Genomic DNA, 19,014 nt, shown 5'->3' on the forward strand with positions numbered 1-19,014 from the left:
TCAGAGACTGTTGTGCATGAAAATCCCAGGAGATCTGAGATACGCAAACCACTCCATTTGGCACCAACAATCATTCCATGGTCAAAGTCACTTAGATCACATTTCTTCCCCATTCTGATGTTAACTGTGTTTGCGTGCTTTTCTGCATTGAGTCGCTGCCACTTGATTATCTGATTAGATTTGCACTAACGAGATGCACAGGTGTACCTAATAAAATGCCCACTATGTCAATATCCTCCTGCAGCCTAGAAATTTCCTTCTCAACAACACAGCCAGTTTTGACCTAAATGTCTACTGTACTTTTTTTCATAGATGCTGCCTGGCCTGCTGAGTTCCTCTAGCATTTTGTGCACTTACTTACGGCAATTATATTTCATACCACCATGATCTTATGTTACCCAATATTAACTCTGCCTAATTACAAAATAAACTACATTTTAATAACTTGGTTATGTCCTTGATCATCATTCTGTTAGGAATAGTGTCTCAATAAATGTGCAATAACATTTCCTGTTTATTTAAGTATGACGGCTGTTTCAGCTTAAAATGTAAAGACATGAAAAAAATACCCGATCAGTCACGAGAATCATTCACTTTTTATGAATTCCCATGATATTTAGTTCACCCTTCAAAAGTTACTTAATTTCACAAGTGCAAAGGTTACATAAAGAAGCTGAGAAGTACTGTCCATAAATGGGTAAAATCTTAAGATTCCCAGCAATCTGCCAGGAAAGTCTAATGCCATTTACTCTCCAATGCCTTCCACACTTCTTACTCTCAGGGCATTTGAAGATCAGGAAATCAGAAGCTTCTAGTATATCCTTGGTATTCTTTTCTCTATTAGAAATGCCAACTCAACTACCATATTACATCTCATCCTTTCCATTACCCTGAAGAAATCAAGGTTTAAATTTTCTGTCTTAAAAATAGGGCTGTCAATTAAACTTGGTTAACACTGAAGATTAATGTGATTTCTAATCAACATGTTGGTTATATGGTTCAACAAGTTAAGTGTATGTTTAAAAAGATGCAATAAATGTTTACACAGCATTTGTCACAGGATTAATCCTGGCCATTGTATCTCCCTGGAGCTCAGCTGTCATTTTCTAGCTAAAGCTACCGTGTGCACCCTCTCCCTCAGTACCCATCACTAATCTTCACAGCCACCATACTGCATGGGTGACCAAAGCACCCTATCTATAACATTGGCATGGACAGCAGGCCACTGCATTCTCCTCCCCCCAACTCCCTCCCTGCCCAACCCCTTTGTGGAAAATCTTCCCTTGATAATCATGACAGGGCAAAAGAAAATCGAGCTCTAAAGTTTTACATTATTCTCTAAGCCAAATCTGGCCTGACACAGTTCTCTGGAGCCCTACAGGCAGTTTATCTCAGGTCATTTAAGCTTTTGCAAAAGTCACTGCTTTCTCACTGAACCACTGAAGGTGGCAAAGCAATTTTAATTAGAGAATTAAAAATAAAACACTTTCTATTGTCTGAAAAAGCAATTAAAACTGGATTGACCATGACTAAATTCCTTTATCCCATTTTCTTTTTCAAAGAAAAACCATTCTCAATAGTTCTACTCTGTCTTCTTAGTAACGCATTTGCTAAATTTATGTATGCAATAGAAACAGAAAACCTACAGCACAATACAGGCCCTTCAGCCCACAAAGCTGTGCCGAACATGTCCTTACCTTAGAAATTACCTAGGGTTACCAAAAGTCCTCTATTTTTCTTGTATCTGCCTCCACCACTGTCACCGGCAGCCATTCCATGCACTCACCACTCTCTACATAAAAAACTTACCCTTGACATCTCCTCTGTACCTACTTCCAATCACCTTAAAACTGTGCCCTGTCGTGCTAGCCATTTCAGCCCTGGGAAGAAGTCTCCGACTATCCACATGATCAATGCCTCTCATCATTTTATATACCTCTATCAGGTCACCTCTCATCCCCTGTCGCTCCAAGGATAAAAGGCCGAGTTCACTCAACCTATTCTCATAAGACATGCTCCCCAATCCAGGCAACATCCTTGTAAATCTCCTCTGCACCCTTCCTATGGTTTCCACATCCTTCCTGTAGTGAAGCAACCAGAACTGAGCACAATACTCCAAGTAGGGTCTGACCAGGGTCCTATATAGCTGCAACATTACCTCTCAGCTCCTAAACTCAATCCCACGATAGATGAAGGCCAATGCACTGTATGCCTTCTTAACCACAGAGTCAACCTGTGCAGCAGCTTTGAGTGTCCTATGGACTCGGACCCCACCATCCCTCTGATCCTCCACACTGCTAAGAGTCTTACCATTAATACTATAATCTGCCATTATATTTGACCTACCAAAATGAACCACTTCACACTTATCTGGGTTGAACTCCATCTACTACTTCTCAGCCTAGTTTTGCATCCTATCAATGTCTCGCTGTAACGTCTGACAGCCCTCCACACAAACCACAACATCCTCAACATTTGTGTCATCAGCAAACTTACTAACCCATCCCTCCACTTCCTCATCCAGGTCATTTATAAAAATCACAAAGAGCAGGGGTCCCAGAATAGATCCCCGAGGCATACCACTGGTCACCAGCCTCCATGCAGAATATGACCCATCTAAAACCACTCTTTGCGTTCTGTGGGAAAGCCAGTTCTGGATCCACAAAGCAATGTTCCCGTGGATCCCATGCCTCCTTACTTTCTCAATAAGCCTTGCATGGGATACCTTATCAAATGCCTTGCTGAAATCCATATACACTACATCTACTGCCCTATCTTCAATGTGTTTAGTCACATCTTCAAAAAATTCAATCAGGCTCGTAAGGCACAACCTGCCTTTGACAAAGCCACGCTGACTATTCCTAATCATATTATGCCTCTCCAAATGTTCATAAATCCTGCATCTCAGGATCTTCTCCATCAACTTACCAACCACTGAATTAAGACTTACTGGTCTATAATTTCATGGGCTATCTCTACTCCCTTTCTTGAGTAAAGGAACAACATCTGCAACCCTCCAATCCTCTGGAACCTCTCCTGTCCCCATTGATGATGCAAAAATCATTGCCAGAGGCTCAGCAATCTCTTCCCTTGCCTCCCACAGCAGCCTGGGGTACATCTGTCCGGTCCCGGTGACTTATCCAACTCGATGCTTTCCAAAAGCTTCAGCACATCCTTTTTCTTAATATCTGCATGCTCAAGCTTTTCAGTCTGCTGTAAGTCATCCCTACAATCGGCAAGATCCTTTTCCATCGTGAACACTGAAGCAAAGTATTCATTATGTACCTCTGCTATCTCCTCCGGTTCCATTCACACTTTTCCACTGTCAAACTTGATTGGTCCTATTCGCTCACATCTTATCCTCTTGCTCTTCATATACTTGTAGAATGCCTTGGTGTTTTCCTTAATGTTGTCCGCCAAGGCCTTCTCATGGCCCCTTCTGGCTCTCCTAATTTAATTCTTAAGCTCCTTCCTGCTAGCGTTATAATCCTCTGGATCTCTATCATTACCTAGTTTTTTTTTTAAACCTTTCGTAAGCTTTTCTTTTCTTCTTGACTAGATTTACAACAGCTTTTGTACACCACAGTTCCTGTATCCTACCATCCTTTCCCTGTCTCATTGGAACGTACCTATGCAGAACTCCACGCAAATATCCCCTGAACGTTTACCACATTTCTTCTGTACATTTCCCTGAGAACATCTGTTCCCAATTTATGCTTCCAAGTTCCTGCCTGATAGCCTCATATTTCCCCTTACTCCAATTAAATGCTTTCCTAATTTGTCTGTTCCTATCCCTCTCCAATGCTACGGGAAAGGAGATAGAATGGAGAATAAAGACGCATACGTAAGGCTCCTTTTCATTGACTACAGCTCTGCCTTTAATACCATCATTCCAAATAAACTGATTCCTAAGCTCCCAAACCTGGGCCTTAGCACTCAGATCTGCAGCTGGATCTTCAACTTCCTCACAGACAGGATCCAGGCTGTAAAAATAGGGGACAAGTTCTCCCCTACAATCACTCTGAGCACCAGTGCCCCACAGGGCTGTGTACTCAGCCCCCTGCTGTACTCACTGTACACCCATGATTGTGTAGCCAAGTTTCCATCGAACTCAATATATAAGTTTGCTGATGACACAACAATTGTAGGCCGTATCTTGGGTAATGATGAGTTTGAGTACAGAGAGGAAATTTAGAACCTGGTGGCATGGTGCGAAGACAATAACCTATCCCTCAACATCAGCAAGATGAAGGAATTGGTTGTTGACTTCAGCAGGAGTAGCGGACCGCACAAAACAAGTTACATCGGTGGTGCGCAAGTGGAACAGGTCAAAAGCTTTAAGTTCCTCGGGGTCAATATCACAAATGACCTGACTTGGTCCAACCAAATAGAGTTCACTGCCAAGAAGGCCCACCAGCGCCTTTACTTTCTGAGAAAACTAAAGAAATTTGGCCTGTCCCCTAAAACCCTCACTAATTTTTATAGATGCACAGTAGAATGCATTCTTCTAGGGTGCATCATAACCTGGTATGGAAGTTGTCCTGTCCAAGACTGAAAGAAGCTGCAGAAGATCATGAACACGGCGCAGCACATCACACAAACCAATCTTCCGTCGGTAGACTCACTTTGCACCGCATGCTGTCGGAGCAGTGCTGCCAGGATAATCAAGGACAAGACCCACCCAGTCAACACACTTTTCGTCCCTCTTCCCTCCGGGAGAAGGCTCAGGAGCTTGAAGACTTGTACGGCCAGATTTGGGAACAGCTTCTTTCCAACTGTGATAAGACTGCTGAACGGATCCTGACCAGGATCTGGGCAGTACCCTCCAAATATCCGGACCTGCCTCTTGGTTTTTTTGCACTACCTTACTTTCCATTTTTCTATTTTCTATTTATGATTTATAATTTAAATTTTTAATATTTACTAATTTTTACCATTTTTAATATTTAATATTTGTAATCCAGGGAGCGGAAAGCGCAGAATCAAATATCGCTGTGATGATTGTACGTTCTAGTATCAATTGTTTGGAGACAATAAATTATAAAGTATAATTGTGATCACCATCTCCAACATGCTCTCCCATTGAGAGACCTGACACCTGATGACACCTGACCAGGTTCATTTCCCAATACCAGATCAAGTACAGCCTCTCCTCTTGTAGGCTTATCTACATATTGTGTCAAGGAACCTTCCTGAACTCACCTAACAAACTCCACCCCATCTAAACCCCTTGCTCTAGGGAGATGCCAATCAATATTGGGGAAATTAAAATCTCCCATCACGACAACCCTGTTATTACTGCACAGTTCCAGAATCTGTCTCCCTAGCTGCTCCCCGATGTTTCTGTAACTATTGGGTGGTTTATAAAAAACTGCCAGTAGAGTTATTGACCCCTTCCTGTTTCTAACTTCTACCCACAGAGACTCAGTAGAAAATCCCTCCATGACTTCCTCCTTTTCTGCAGCCGTGACACCATCTCTGATCAGCAGTACCATGTCCCCACCTCTTTGGCCTCCCTCCCTGTCCTCTCCTAAACATCTAAAGCCTGGCACTCTAAGTAACCATTCCTGCCCGAGCCGTCCAATTCTCTGTAATGGCCACAACATCATAGGTCCAAGTACTGATCCATGCCCTAAGCTCATCCACTTTATTCATGATGCTTCTTGCATTAAAATAGACACATCTCAAACCATCAGTCTGAGTGCGTCCCTTCTCTTTTACTTGCCTATCCCCCCCTCACACTGCCTACAAGCTTTCTCTATTTGTGAGACAACCATCCCTTCCTCCGTCTCTTCATTTCAGTTCCCAACCCCCAGCAATTCTAGTTTAAACTCTCCCCAATAGCCTTAGCAAACCTCCCCACCAGGATATTGGTCCCCAATACATTGTGATTATGTTTTGTACAAATTTAAAACTTCTCTGTTCCTGTAGCCTTTAGCTTCTTATTTATAACTCAGAACACTGATGGCCTGTAACAACTTTACCTGTCTAGGTGTAATACTCAGTTGATCACAAGGACAATTATTTGCATCTTGCTTTGCCTTAGTTCATACCCTGAAGCAAGCTCATAATTGTTTCCAGTAAAACGATTATTTCCATTTCATTGCACTGCCTAAATAGAAACAGAGGGAGGGCTCATTTTGCCTTTGTCACATGGGAACATCCATCAAGAATGCAGGTGGTTTAATGAACTGCAGCCAACTACTAAAGGGACGGGAGGGTAGCGTAGTGGTTAGCACAATGCTTTACAGTATAGGCAACCACAGTTCAATCCCTACTGTTGCCTGTAATGAGTTTGCACTTTCTCCCCTTGACCATGGAGGTTTCCTCGCACAGTCCAAAGACCACCAGGTGGAAGGTTAATTGGTCATTGTAAATTGTCAAGTGATTAGGCTAGGATTAAATCGGGGGATTACTGGGTGGCGTGCTTGAAGGACCAGAAGGGCCTACTCCACACTGTATCTCAACAGATAAATAAAGACTTGACAGTAGTATTTTTAAAGAAATCCCTGATTTAATCGATCTATTGTTTGATTCTGTTCCTGTTACATTGCAACTTCAGAGTGCTAAAGGAAATATCCACAATAAATGGGTCCAGTTGGAATCTTGGTTTTTAATCATACTACAGACAGTTCAATGAATAACGCCCTTCTTTTTTGCTAAATCTGTTTTCTCAAATAACATAATTTGTAGTGCCAAGTAGCTTGTGTGAGTCACGTATCAATCAGTGAAACTTGTCCTTCGCTTTGGGTGCAAAAGTATATCTGCATTCTCCAGTTGACAGAAACTCTGCCGAGGGTAATATTCCAAGGAACGGGGTAGGTTCAACAGTAAAAATCATCCAGTTAAGAGAAGTAATTGGACACTTATGATTTCTAAAATTACTTCAAAGCTTCAAGGACAAATACATTTTATTGTGACCAAGCAGTATTAGAAAATATTGTAAACCTGTAGGTGTTACAAAGAGGCAAAAGAAAATGGGAATTTCATAATGATTGCATATGACTATAAGACAAAGGAGCATAATTAGGCAATTCAGCCCATTGAGCCAGTGCCAACATTTCCCCTTCAACTCCATTCTCCTGTCTTCTCCCTGTAACTTTTCATGCAGTGACTAATTAAGAACCCATCATCCTTTACCTAAATATACTCAATGACCTGGCCTCCACAGCTGCTTGTAGCACCACGTTCCAGATTCACCACCCAATGCTAACAAAATTCCTCCCCATCTCCATCCTAAAGTGACGTCCCTCTATTCTGAAACTGTGCCCCCGGTCCTGGACTCCCCCCATCACAGGAAACATCCTCTCCTCATCCACTCTCTCTAGGTCTTTCAACATTCAACGAGATCCCCCTCATTATTCTAAATTCCAGTGAGTAAAGGCCCAGAGCCATCAATCGCTCCTTATACCATATGCCCTTCATTCTCATGAGCACCCTCTGAACCTCCTCCTTTAGTGTTCCAACTAATAAAGGACATGCATGCCTTTATCAGTTGAGGCACTTTCAAGAGCCAAGAAGTTATCGAACTCTAGTCAGGCCACATCTGGAGTACTACATTCAGTTCTGGTTGCCATATGAGAGGTAGGATGTGGAAACTTTGGAGAGGGTGCAGAAGAGATCTACCAGAATGCTGCCTGGATTAGAAGATGTGCAGAAGAACTTGGGTTGTTTTCTCTGCAGCAGCGGAGGCTGGGGGAGATCTGAAGGAAGTTTATAAGACAAGTAGCATAGATAGAGTAGATAGACAGTATCGATTTCCCAGGGTTGACAGTCAGCAGTTCTGACATGTCTAATTCTAGAAGGTATACATTTACGGTGAGAGGAGGCAATTTCAAAGTAGATGTCCAGGGTGTTAGTTTTAATTACACAGAGATTGGCAGGTGCTAAGCGGTGGTAATGATGGCAAATGTGACAGAGATGTTTCAAAGGTTCTCAGATAGACACATGAATTTGTAGAGAAAGGAGAGATATGGAGATTTAGTGGGACAGGCAGAAGGGGTAGTTTAATGAATCCAGAACACCATGGGATGAAAGACCTGTTCCTGTGCTGTACTACATTCTCAGTAACCAAACAGCACGGGATCAGATTGGAACACTATAGTAACAAAAGAAGCACAAAGAAAATACAGTAGCCAATTTCCAGATACTTATTTAACAACTGAGTACACTCCCTCGGGGTCATCATTTACCTGCTATTCCCTGCCACCACTTAAACACAGGACTGAACTGGGGGGGATTGATGGGTAGTGTGGGTTGTACAGCCCATTCCGCACTATATCCAATAAATAAAATAAATAAGCAAAAGGCAGGTTTTGGAATCCAACCTTCTGTAACGACTGTAGACAGGAGAGGTGAATTGGGCAGGTATAACAAAACTAGACCCATGGCACTGTAACATGCCACCCACGTATCAGAAATGCCACCTGTTAAAATGGAAATTTTAACCAAAAATGAGGGATATAGAGAGGAAAAGATAAATGTGACAAGATAAACTTATAATTGTAAGGGAAGTAAACTGGTCTACACATGCATAAAAGTGCAAAAATTGATCTTACTAGTCCATATGCTGTACTCCTCTCGTGCTCTTGTGTAATGTCAGCTACATATGCAAATATCACTGAAAAGGTGACTGCAAAAATTCCAGACACTGAAATAATAGCAAAATACCACCTGCAAAAACAAAAAGAAGAGCATCACAAACTGCGCCTCCAATTAAACAAAGTTACCATTCCCGCAGTTTCTAATCAAGTTTTTGTTTAAAAATCTTTTGACTTTAATATTACAACTTAATTGTACTTTGATACATAGTATTTACTCAAATAACACTCTAAGCCTTTACAGAAAGAGCTAAATATAATTCCTCCTTGTTATATGCTAAAATAAAGTGTGGGGGAGGGGAGAGGGCGAGGTTTGCTTCTTATATGTGAACATTATGTGATCCAACCAATGTAACTTTATACACTCACCATGGCCTTATCATTAATGGAATTGGGACACATGTGAAGAACACGGTTAATAAAAGAAATGATCTTCTTCCCCACACATCGGACAAAGCACCTATTAATGGAGCACTCATAAATGATAAGAACCCCTAAAAAAAAGAAGGGAAAAGCATAGCATTACCTCAGACTGCAACATTACTACATTCAAAGAAAATAAGCTGGTTTCACTACAAGAAAAACAATGAAATCAGCAATTCTCAACACTGCTAGTTTAGAATTGCCAAAATATACTGTTTTCCCGAAGATTGTTTACTTTCATTTAGCTGTGCTTGATATTAAGTATCAGTTCTCTAATTATTGTAAAAATATACAATTCAGATTTTGCATCAAAGATTTGAATTTGTTCTTGTGAGTGCACTGTCCAATTTACTTTTCATCTTTTAATTTGGAACATTTCAAAGGCTAAATATGTGATTGTTAAACAACGTCCCATGTCCTATTTAAGCACATCAAATAAACATGAAATCACACTCAGCATCACAAAATAACACATACTGGATGCCTGGTTTGTTTTTTTCCCCCTCCATGCAAAGTGGAGTCTACGTATCCTGCATTCTCTACCCACTTCAAGTCAGATATTGCAAGTAAATGAAAATAATAACATGTGAAATACCGTCTGAAACTAATAGGCAGGGGTTCCCAACCATTTTTATGCCGTGGACCAACACCATGAAGCAAGGGGTCTGTGTACTCCAGGTTGAGAAGCCCTGAAGGGTGCCTGAGACTTTTGCATAGTACTGATAACCACTTTATTTTGAACACTAAAGAAGCAGGCAGGTCTTTGTTGATGGGGTTGAGGAATTTAGGAGAAATTTCAGTTTCATACCACATATCCCGATCTACCAGGATTGTAAAGACACTTAACTTGTACATTCTGTAATTTCTGCATTTCAAGTGATTAAAGATAGAATCACTGTGAAATTGAAGTCCATTCGATGCAATACTTTAATGGCTAATTTGCTCCTGTCATGCACTAGTTTCCTTATTTTCATCCCAGTACTTTCAGGCTTTTTGTGTTTACAGCCAATTGTTTTTGAGACTTAAACTTGGCCCCAAGAGCCACAATGTAATATATAGTAGTTCTGACTTCAACAACTTTCAACATTGTTAAAAATGTCCACACCTCTAGAACAATAGAGAACGAGTATTCTGTTGTAAAGGAGAAATCTATAAAGGGAAAAGGGAATTCTCAGCAACCGTTCTGAAACTGATGCTTTGCCTCTTGGGTGGAAACCAGTAATACTTGTAGTGAACCAGCTAGACTTTAAAGACACAAACACGAGGAATTCTGCAGATGCTGGAAATTCAAGATTCAAGATTCAAAAAACTTTATTGTCATTCTAACCATACATTAGCTCTGCAGGGCAGAATGAGACAGCGTTTCCCAGGAGCAGTGCAATCATAACATAACAAATGCAACACTAAATAATAAACATAACAATAAATAGTAAAACACAACAGCCGCATGTCAGTTAAAATCAAGTTATAAGTGTCCAGTGCAAGTTAAAAGTGTCCAAAGCAGAGTCAAGTAGAGCAGCTATTTAGCAGTCTGACTGCCTGTGGGAGGAAGCTGTTTAGTAGCCTTGTGGTTTTTAGTTTTGATGCTCCTGTAACGTTTGCCTGATGGCAGAAGAACAAACAGTTCATGGAGTGGGTGTGAGGGGTTTTTAATGATGTACCGTGTCTTCTGGAGGCATCGACTCTGAAAGAGGTCTTGGACAGAAGGTAGGGAGACCCCAATAACCTTCTCTGCTCCCCTAACCACCCTCTGCAAGGCTTTCTTGTCGACAGCACTGCAGCTGGAGTACCAGGTTGTAATGAAAAGGTCAGCACACTCTCAACCACGCCTCTGTAGAATGTAGTTAAGATGTTAGTGGGGAGTGATGTTTGTTTAAGCTTCCTCAGAAAGTGCAATCTCTGCTGGGCCTGTTTCACAATCCCAGTGGTATTCCTGGACCAGATGAGATTATCCGAGATCTGCACCCCAAGGAACTTGATGTTTTCCACTCTCTTCACTGTGGAGCCGCTGATGCTGAGGGGTGTGTGCTCAGGCTGAGACTGTCTGAAATCAACAATCATCTCCTTGGTTTTGGTGACATTAAGCATCAAGTTGTTATCACTGCACCAGCTCTCTAGGTGTTTGACCTCCTCCCTATACATTGTTTCATCATTTTTGCTGATGAGCCCCACCACTGTGGTATCATCAGCAAATTTAATGATCAGGTTCTCCTTGAATCTGGCTGCACAGTCATGTGTTAGCAGTGTAAACAGCAATGGGCTAAGCACACAGCCTTGTGGGGATCCAGAGCTCAGTGTGATGGAGTCAGAGATGTTCCTGCCAACACGGACTGACTGTGGTCACTCTGTCAAGAAATCCAGAATCCAGCAACACATGGCAGTGCCAAGGCGAAGCAGTGACAATTTCTCCACTGGTCTCTGCGGGATGATGGTATTGAACACTGAACTGAAATCAATGTACAGGATTCTGGCATAAGTGTCTTTGTTGTCTAAGTGAGAGAGAACTGTGTGCAGTGTGGTGGATATTGCCTCCTCCGTAGAGTGACTTGGACGATAAGCAAACTGTAGAGGATCCAGCGATGAGCGGAGGCTGGCTGTGATATGAGGCTTGACAAGCCGTTCAGAACATTTCATCACTATGGGGGTCAGGGCAATGGGATGGTAATCATTCAGACAGGCTACAACTAATTTCTTTGCTACAGGGATGATTGTGGAGGTTTTGAAGCATCTGGGGACAATGGCTTGAATAAGGGAGATGTTGAAAATGTCCAGCTCTTGGCTCCATTCAAGCAACACACATCAAAGTTGCTGGTGAACACAGGAGGCCAGGCAGCATCTCTAGGAAGAGGTACAGTCACACTGCGTCCGGTGCTCCCAATGTGGCCTTCTACATATTGGCGAGACCCGACACAGACTGGGAGATCGTTTCGCTGAACACCTATGCTCTGCCCGCCAGAGAAAGCAGGATCTCCCAGTGGCCACACATTTTAATTCCACATCCCATTCCCATTCTGACATGTCTATCCACGGCCTCCTCTACTGTCAAGATGAAGCCACACTCAGGTTGGAGGAACAACACCTTATATTCCGTCTGGGTAGCCTCCAACCTGATGGCATGAACATCGACTTCTCTAACTTCTGCTATTGCCCCACCTCCCCCTCGTACCCCATCCATTATTTATTTATATACACACGTTCTTTCTCTCTCCCTCCCTTTTCTCCCTCTGTCTATACCCCTTGCCCATCCTCTGGGTTTTTCCCCCCCTCCCCCTTTTCTTTCCCCCTGGGCCTCCTGTCCCATGATCCTCTCATATCCCTTTTGCCAATCAACTATCCAGCTCTTGGCTCCATCCTTCCCCCTCCTGTCCTCTCCTATCATTTTGGATCTCCCCCTCCCACTTTCAAATCTCTTGCTAGCTCTTCTTTCAGTTAGTCCTGACGAAGTGTCTCGGCCCGAAACGTCAACTGTATCTCTTCCTAGAGATGCTGCCTGGCCTGCTGCGTTCACCAGCAACTTTCATGTGTGTTGCTAGATGTTAAAGACTTCTGGTCTTTTTGTCAAGGGAATTCTTTCCGGTTTCCACTCAGTGAATGGTATAGATTTTATTTACTTAATGAGACACAGCGAGGAATGGCCCCTTTCGGCCATCCGAGCTGCGCAGACCAGCAACCCCCGATTTAACCCTAGCCTTATCACAGGACAATTTACAATGACCAATTAACCTACCAACCAGTAGGTCTTTGGTCTGTGGGAGGAAATCGGAGACAAGGAGAATGTATAAACTCCTTACAGACTACAGAATTGAGTAAAAAAGATGGCACCAGTGAACAATGCGACAAAGGGCGAAATCCTCCAGACTACTACTTTCACGCCTTCCTTTTCTTTCAAATGTAGTTCTGCTTTTGTTGGAGCCTGTGATCGATATCTTGGTGGCACATCTTTCAGGCCAGTCTGGTGCTTTGCTGTCTCTAAGGATATTTCCAGCGAAGCGTGCAGCCAGCCTCGAAGGCAAGAACCCTGACAATGGTGCAGAAGGCGAGTGGTTGTTCAGAGCCGTCTACCAGCTTTTCACTTGCTGCTGCTGGGGGAAGGTGTCAGCATGCAATGGTCGGTCGGTCGGTCACACACACACACTGCTGTTGGAGGATGGCACCGGAGCCCTGGGTCCTCAGCAAGGTTTAATCAAGCGATTGTGGATTGGACTCCATAGTTCACGTTATGATGTGTTTCTGGTTGCTTTTTTTTGTTGCTTGTATTTTGGGCAATTTTGAATGGGGGCAGCCTGCAGATAACAAACACCGAGTTGAACTGAAATTGTCTGGACTCTTTCGATCATGTTTTATATCTGTGTTTTTCTTATTTTTTGTTGCCGTTTGCCCAGTTTGTTTTATTTTTGCATGGGGGGGCGGGTGGTGGTGTTTGATGTTTTCTTTGAACAGGGTTCCATGGTTTTCTTTGGTTAGTCATACTTTATTGATCCCGGCAGGAAATTGGTTTTCGTTACAGTTGCACCATAAATAATAAATAGTAATAGAACCATAAATAAATAGTAATATGTAAATTATGCCAGTAAATTATGAAATAAGTCCAGGACCAGCCTATTGGCTCAGCGTGTCTGACCCTCCAAGGGATGAGTTATAAAGATTGATGGCCACAGGCAGGAATGACTTCCTATGACACTCTGTGCTGCATCTCGGTGGAATGAGTCTCTGGCTGAATGTACTCCAGTGCACACCCAGTACATTATGTAGTGGATGGGAGACATTGACCAAGATGGCATGCAACTTAGACAGCATCCTCTCTTCAGACGCCTCCGTCAGAGAGTCCAGTTCCGTCCCCACAACATCCCTGGCCTTACGAATGAGTTTGTTGATTCTGTTGGTGTCTGCTACCCTCAGCCTGCTGCCCCAGCACACAACAGCAAACGTGATAGCACTGGCCACCATAGACTCGTAGAACATCCTCAGCATTGTCTGGCAGATGTTAAAGGACCTCAGTCTCCTCAGGAAATAGAGATGGCTCTGACCCTGCTTGTAGACAGCCTCAGTGTTCTTTGACTAGTCCAGTTTATTGTCAATTCGTATCCCCAGGTATTTGTAATCTTCCACCATGTCCACACTGACCCCCTGGATGGAAACAGGGGTCACCGGTATCTTAGCTCTCCTCAGGTCTACTACCAGCTCTTTAGTCTTTTTCACATTAAGCTGCAGATAATTCTGCTCACACCATGTGACAAAGTTTCCTACTGTAGCCCTGTACTCAGCCTCATCTCCCTTGCTGATGCATCCAACTCTGGCAGAGTCATCCAAAAAGGTCTGCAGATGACAAGACTCTGTGCAGTAGTTGAAGTCTGAGGAGTAAATGGTAAAGAGAAAGGAAGACAAGACAGTCCCCTGTGGAGCCCCAGTGCTGCTGATCACTCTGTCAGACACACAGTGTTGCAAGCACACGTACTGTGGTCTGCCAGTCAGGTAATCAAGAATCCATGATACCAGGGAAGCATCCACCTGTATCGCAGTCAGCTATCTCCCCCAGCAGAGCAGGGCGGATGGTGTTGAACGCACTGGAGAAGTCAAAAAACATGACCCTCACAGTGCTCGCTGGCTTGTCCAGGTGGGCGTAGACACGGTTCAGCAGGTAGACGATGGCATCCTCAACTCCTAGTCGGGGCTGGTAGGCGAACTGGAGGGGATCTAAGTGTGGACTGACCACAGGTCGGAGCAGCTCCAGAACAAGTCTCTCCAGGGTCTTCATGATGTGGGAGGTCAATGCCACCAGTCTGTAGTCATTGAGGCCGCTGGGGCGCGGCGTCTTCAGCACAGGGACGAGGCAGGACGTCTTCCACAGTACAGGAACCCTCTGGAGCCTCAGGCTCAGGTTGAATACATGGCGAAGTACTCCACATAGCTGAGGGGCACAGGCTTTTGAGCACCCTGGTACTGACACCATCTGGTCCTGCAGCCTTGCTTGGGTTGAGACGTTTCAGCTGTCTTCTCACCTGTTCAGCTGTGAAGCCTACCGTGGTGGTTTCGTGTGGGGAAGGGGTATAGTCATGGGAGCAGGGTGGGGGACTGTGAGGAGGGGTAGGAGGGGAGAGTGCAATATGTGATGGTTGGGGTCCGACAACAGATGGCTCATGTGGGGGATGGGCAGGGGCCACAATGTCAAATCTGTTAAAGAACTGGTTAAGCTCATTGGCCCAGTCCACACTGCCTTCAGCTCCTCTGTTGCTAGTTTGCCGGAACCCAGTGATGGTCCTCATCCCCCTCCAGACCTCTCTCATGTTGTTCTGCTCGAGTTTCCACTCAAGCTTCCTCCTGTACCTGTCTTTAGCCTCCCTGATCCTGGCTTTCACGTCTCTCTGTATTGCCCTCAGCTCCTCCCTATTTCCATCTCTAAACGCCCTCTTTTTAGCGTTCAGGATGTCCTTATGTCCTTTGCACCCATGGCTTGTTATTTGAATAACAAAGGACAGTTCTTGTCGGAACATTGCAGTCCACACAGAAGTTGATGTAATCAGCGATGCACTCAGTGGTTCAGGGTTGTTTGTCGGGAAAACCAATCTCAGGGTTGCATACAAACTTATACACAAAACTTTGATAATAAATGTACTTTGAATCTTTGAAAGGAAATGTGGTTGGGCATCGGACTCATTCCAAAGGTTTAGTTTACATACTTAAATGTCTGGTCTTTAGATCCTAGACAGATCTAAAAAAAAAGAAAACCAATTCACCTATTTTGAGATAAACAAAAGGAAATATAGCTGCAAGTTAAAATGCACTGGATCATAGTAGTTTAGGCATACACAATTCCATGAGCAGCAGCATTTAAAGTTCTGTTTTTTGGACTAGAAATATGTGAGATTTGCTGCTAATGCAGAGAAATCAACCAAGTTTACCAATTATTTACTTCTCCATGCTTCACAATTGAAGTTAATTTGTAGAATTGGTGTAAAAAGGCACACAAGATAGATAGGACTAAATGACCATGTTCACAAAATAGCAAAATAATAGACATTTCGAAGATTAATCAAAAACATAATGTGGCAAATATAAAGTTGGTAATATACTTGCAATAAAGGCAAAATTTTGTGGAAGCTGGAAGATGAAAGAAAAATCAAAAAATGTCAGAGTAATACTGCATGGACGTAGGATGTCCGCCCTGCCACACCCATGCCAACTGCTGAGTGCGCACCTATATTAGTCCGATTTTCCAGTATGAGGCCCATAGCCTTTGATAAATTGGCATTTTGAATGCTCATCTACAAATATCTTAAATGTTCTGAGTCACAGCCTTACCACCTCCTCAAACTGTTGGTTTAAAATCCAAGTATCTACTGCATAGAAAAAAAACTTCTTCCTCTGATTCCAGCTAAACTTCCTACCCCTAACTTTTAGACACAATTGGGAAATGTTTCTTACCATCTACGTTATCTATGCCCCTCATAATTGCTTACATGTCAGTTCCCTTCTCAGCTTCCAGTGAACAAATGCAGCCTAGTCAACCTTTCTCAAGACTCAAACTCTCCACCCTAGTGATTCAACCAGAAATGCAGATGACACTTCAGCTTCAACCTTACCAATGGTTTAGTGTTGGGCCATAACATCTCTGCTTTAATATACTATGACTGGTTAATTAGAGCAAGCATCCTGATGAAGGGTCTCAAACCGAAACAATGAATGTTTATTCCCCTCCATAGATGCTGCCTGACTTGCAGAGTTCCTCCAGCATTTTGTGTGTATTGTTCAAGCATTCTATGTGTCTTCTTCACCATCTTACCTACCTGTGCTGCAATTGTCAGGGGTCTCTGAACTTGCACATCAAAGTCCCACTGCCCCTTAATATCCCCTTGGGCCCCACCATTCATTGTTTGGTCGATTCATATGAACCCTTTCAAAGTGCATTATTTCACACTTAGCAGGCTTAAACTCCATCTGCCACTGCTGTCCCCATCTTGCCAATGGATCAATACCATCCTGTAACTTAAGACCAGCTCTCTCACCATTATTACCACTGCAAGGAAGCCACAGCCACACTTCCCTTCCTAGTGTAGGTGCACCACACTGTATGGTTGGCATAGGTGTGGCAAGGTGAAAGGCCAGCGTCCATGCGGCATCACTCTGACACGTGCAAACTTAGCAACCATACCTCCGATATTCACGGTGAAGTTGCAACAAACAACAAGTCTCAACCACTGATCCCCGTGGTACATCACTGTTCCAGGTTTCCAGTCGTGTAATCAACTCTCCCCCCCCCCCCACTATCATCTTACTACCAAAAGAATTTTGGATCTATTTTGCCATCTTACACTGGATCCCATGAACACTATTGCACTGGCCTAAATTTGCCTCAGTTAAATATTTTAAACCCACTTTGCAATTCTCATCCTGGTTTTAACTTGTCAGTGGTTTCCCCTGCCATTTCTCTAGTCTCCATTTTTTTTTTAAACCCCTTGAATTATTACATTCCTCAGATTCCAATCACTTAATCACCAGATTTAACTCATCCAGTTTTGGTGGCAAGACCATTAATTGTAATGCTCAAACACCTTAAACCTCCATCTATGTAGACCCCATCTATGCAATTTTAATAAGCTCCTTAAAATCTAGATCTTTGACAAAGATTTAATTATCTGCACTGTGAATCCACAGTTGGTTTGGTACCAATTATTGCTTGACAATGCCTTTGTAAAGGATCTTGCAACATGCTACATTAAAAACAACACGCAATTAATTTCATGGTTGATTTCCATATTGTACTCTTTTGAGAAAAACTTTCTTTCCTGTTGAACACTGAATGTTACAGCAAAAATCAACATTTGGATTTCTTCCACCACTACTACTGACGCCCTGAGAAGGTTTAAAACACTATGGATGCATACCTTGTTCACTTGAATCTGGAACATTACACATTCGAGGCATTCGCAATGGAAAAATATAGGCACACCAGACAATTGGCCAATCAGCTTTGATAGTGCAGATGTTGGAAATCTTAAGCAATACACAAAATGCTGGAAAAACTCAACAGCATCGATGGAGGGGAATAAACAGTTGACGTTTCGGGCTGAGACACTTCATCAGGACTGGAAGGGAATGGGGCAAAAGCACAGTAAGATAGGGGAGATGGAGGAGTACAAGTGGAGAAAGTGTTGGGGAGCATTACCAGTGTGGGCTTGGAACATGGACTGTTCCACATAGCTGATGAGGAAGGCATAACTGGGGCCCACGTTGGTGCCCGTGGCTACACCTCTGGTCTGAAGGAAGTGGAAGGAACCAAAAGAGAAATTGTTAAGGGTGAGAATGAGTTCTATCAGATGGAGAAGAGTGGTGGTGGAGGGGGATCTGGTAAGGTCTGTTGTCCACAAAGGACTTCCTGATGGAGGACAGAGGTACACGTCCATAGAGAAAATAAGGTGATCAGGGCCAGGAAACAAAGTGATGGTCCACCATTCTCTCCAACTAGATTTCTCCTCCTTCAGCCCTTTACCTCTTTCATCTCCCAGCTTCTTGCATCATCTCCTCTTCCCCACCTGATCTCAACTATCACCTGGCAGCTTATACTCTCCTTCCCCTCTACCCACCTTCTCCTCCATTCCTTTCCAGTACTGATGAAATGTCTCAGCCTAAAACATCAACTGCTTATTCCCCTCCATAGATGACCTGCTGAGTTCTTCCAGCATTGTGTGTGTTGGAAAAGAAATATAGACCATTCTAAAGTAAACACTGTCCCGAGTAGGAAATGTACTTGAAAGATAAAGACTCGAGGAATCCAGTGTTTACTATGACAAAATCTCTCAGATTTGGTGATTTTATATCAATGGGTAAACTGATTTATTATTGTCACATACAGAGGTACCATGGAAAAACTTGTTTTAGACGCCACTCATACAAATAATTTCATCACCTCATATCATTATACCAAGCAATAACAGAGTACAGAATATAGTGTTACAGTTACAGAAAAGGTGCAGTGCAGGCACACAATAAGGTA

General features: G+C 43.1%; 1 protein-coding gene across 9 annotated transcripts in view; it reads right to left on the bottom strand.

Annotated features, from left to right (window-relative positions):
- Positions 1–19,014, bottom strand: part of LOC134357380 (hippocampus abundant transcript-like protein 1) — a 153,251-nt gene that overhangs the window by 21,622 nt on the left and 112,615 nt on the right. For all 9 annotated transcript variants that reach the window (XM_063068888.1, XM_063068884.1, XM_063068883.1 and 6 more), the window contains 2 exons: positions 8,970–9,094; positions 8,559–8,673 (listed from right to left, as the gene is read on the bottom strand). In XM_063068888.1, coding sequence (XP_062924958.1) covers positions 8,559–8,673; positions 8,970–9,094 — 240 coding nt within the window. The remainder of the gene's footprint in view (positions 1–8,558; positions 8,674–8,969; positions 9,095–19,014) is intronic.

Source organism: Mobula hypostoma, chromosome 16, assembly GCF_963921235.1.
Source record: "Mobula hypostoma chromosome 16, sMobHyp1.1, whole genome shotgun sequence".
Taxonomy (NCBI): domain Eukaryota; kingdom Metazoa; phylum Chordata; class Chondrichthyes; order Myliobatiformes; family Myliobatidae; genus Mobula; species Mobula hypostoma.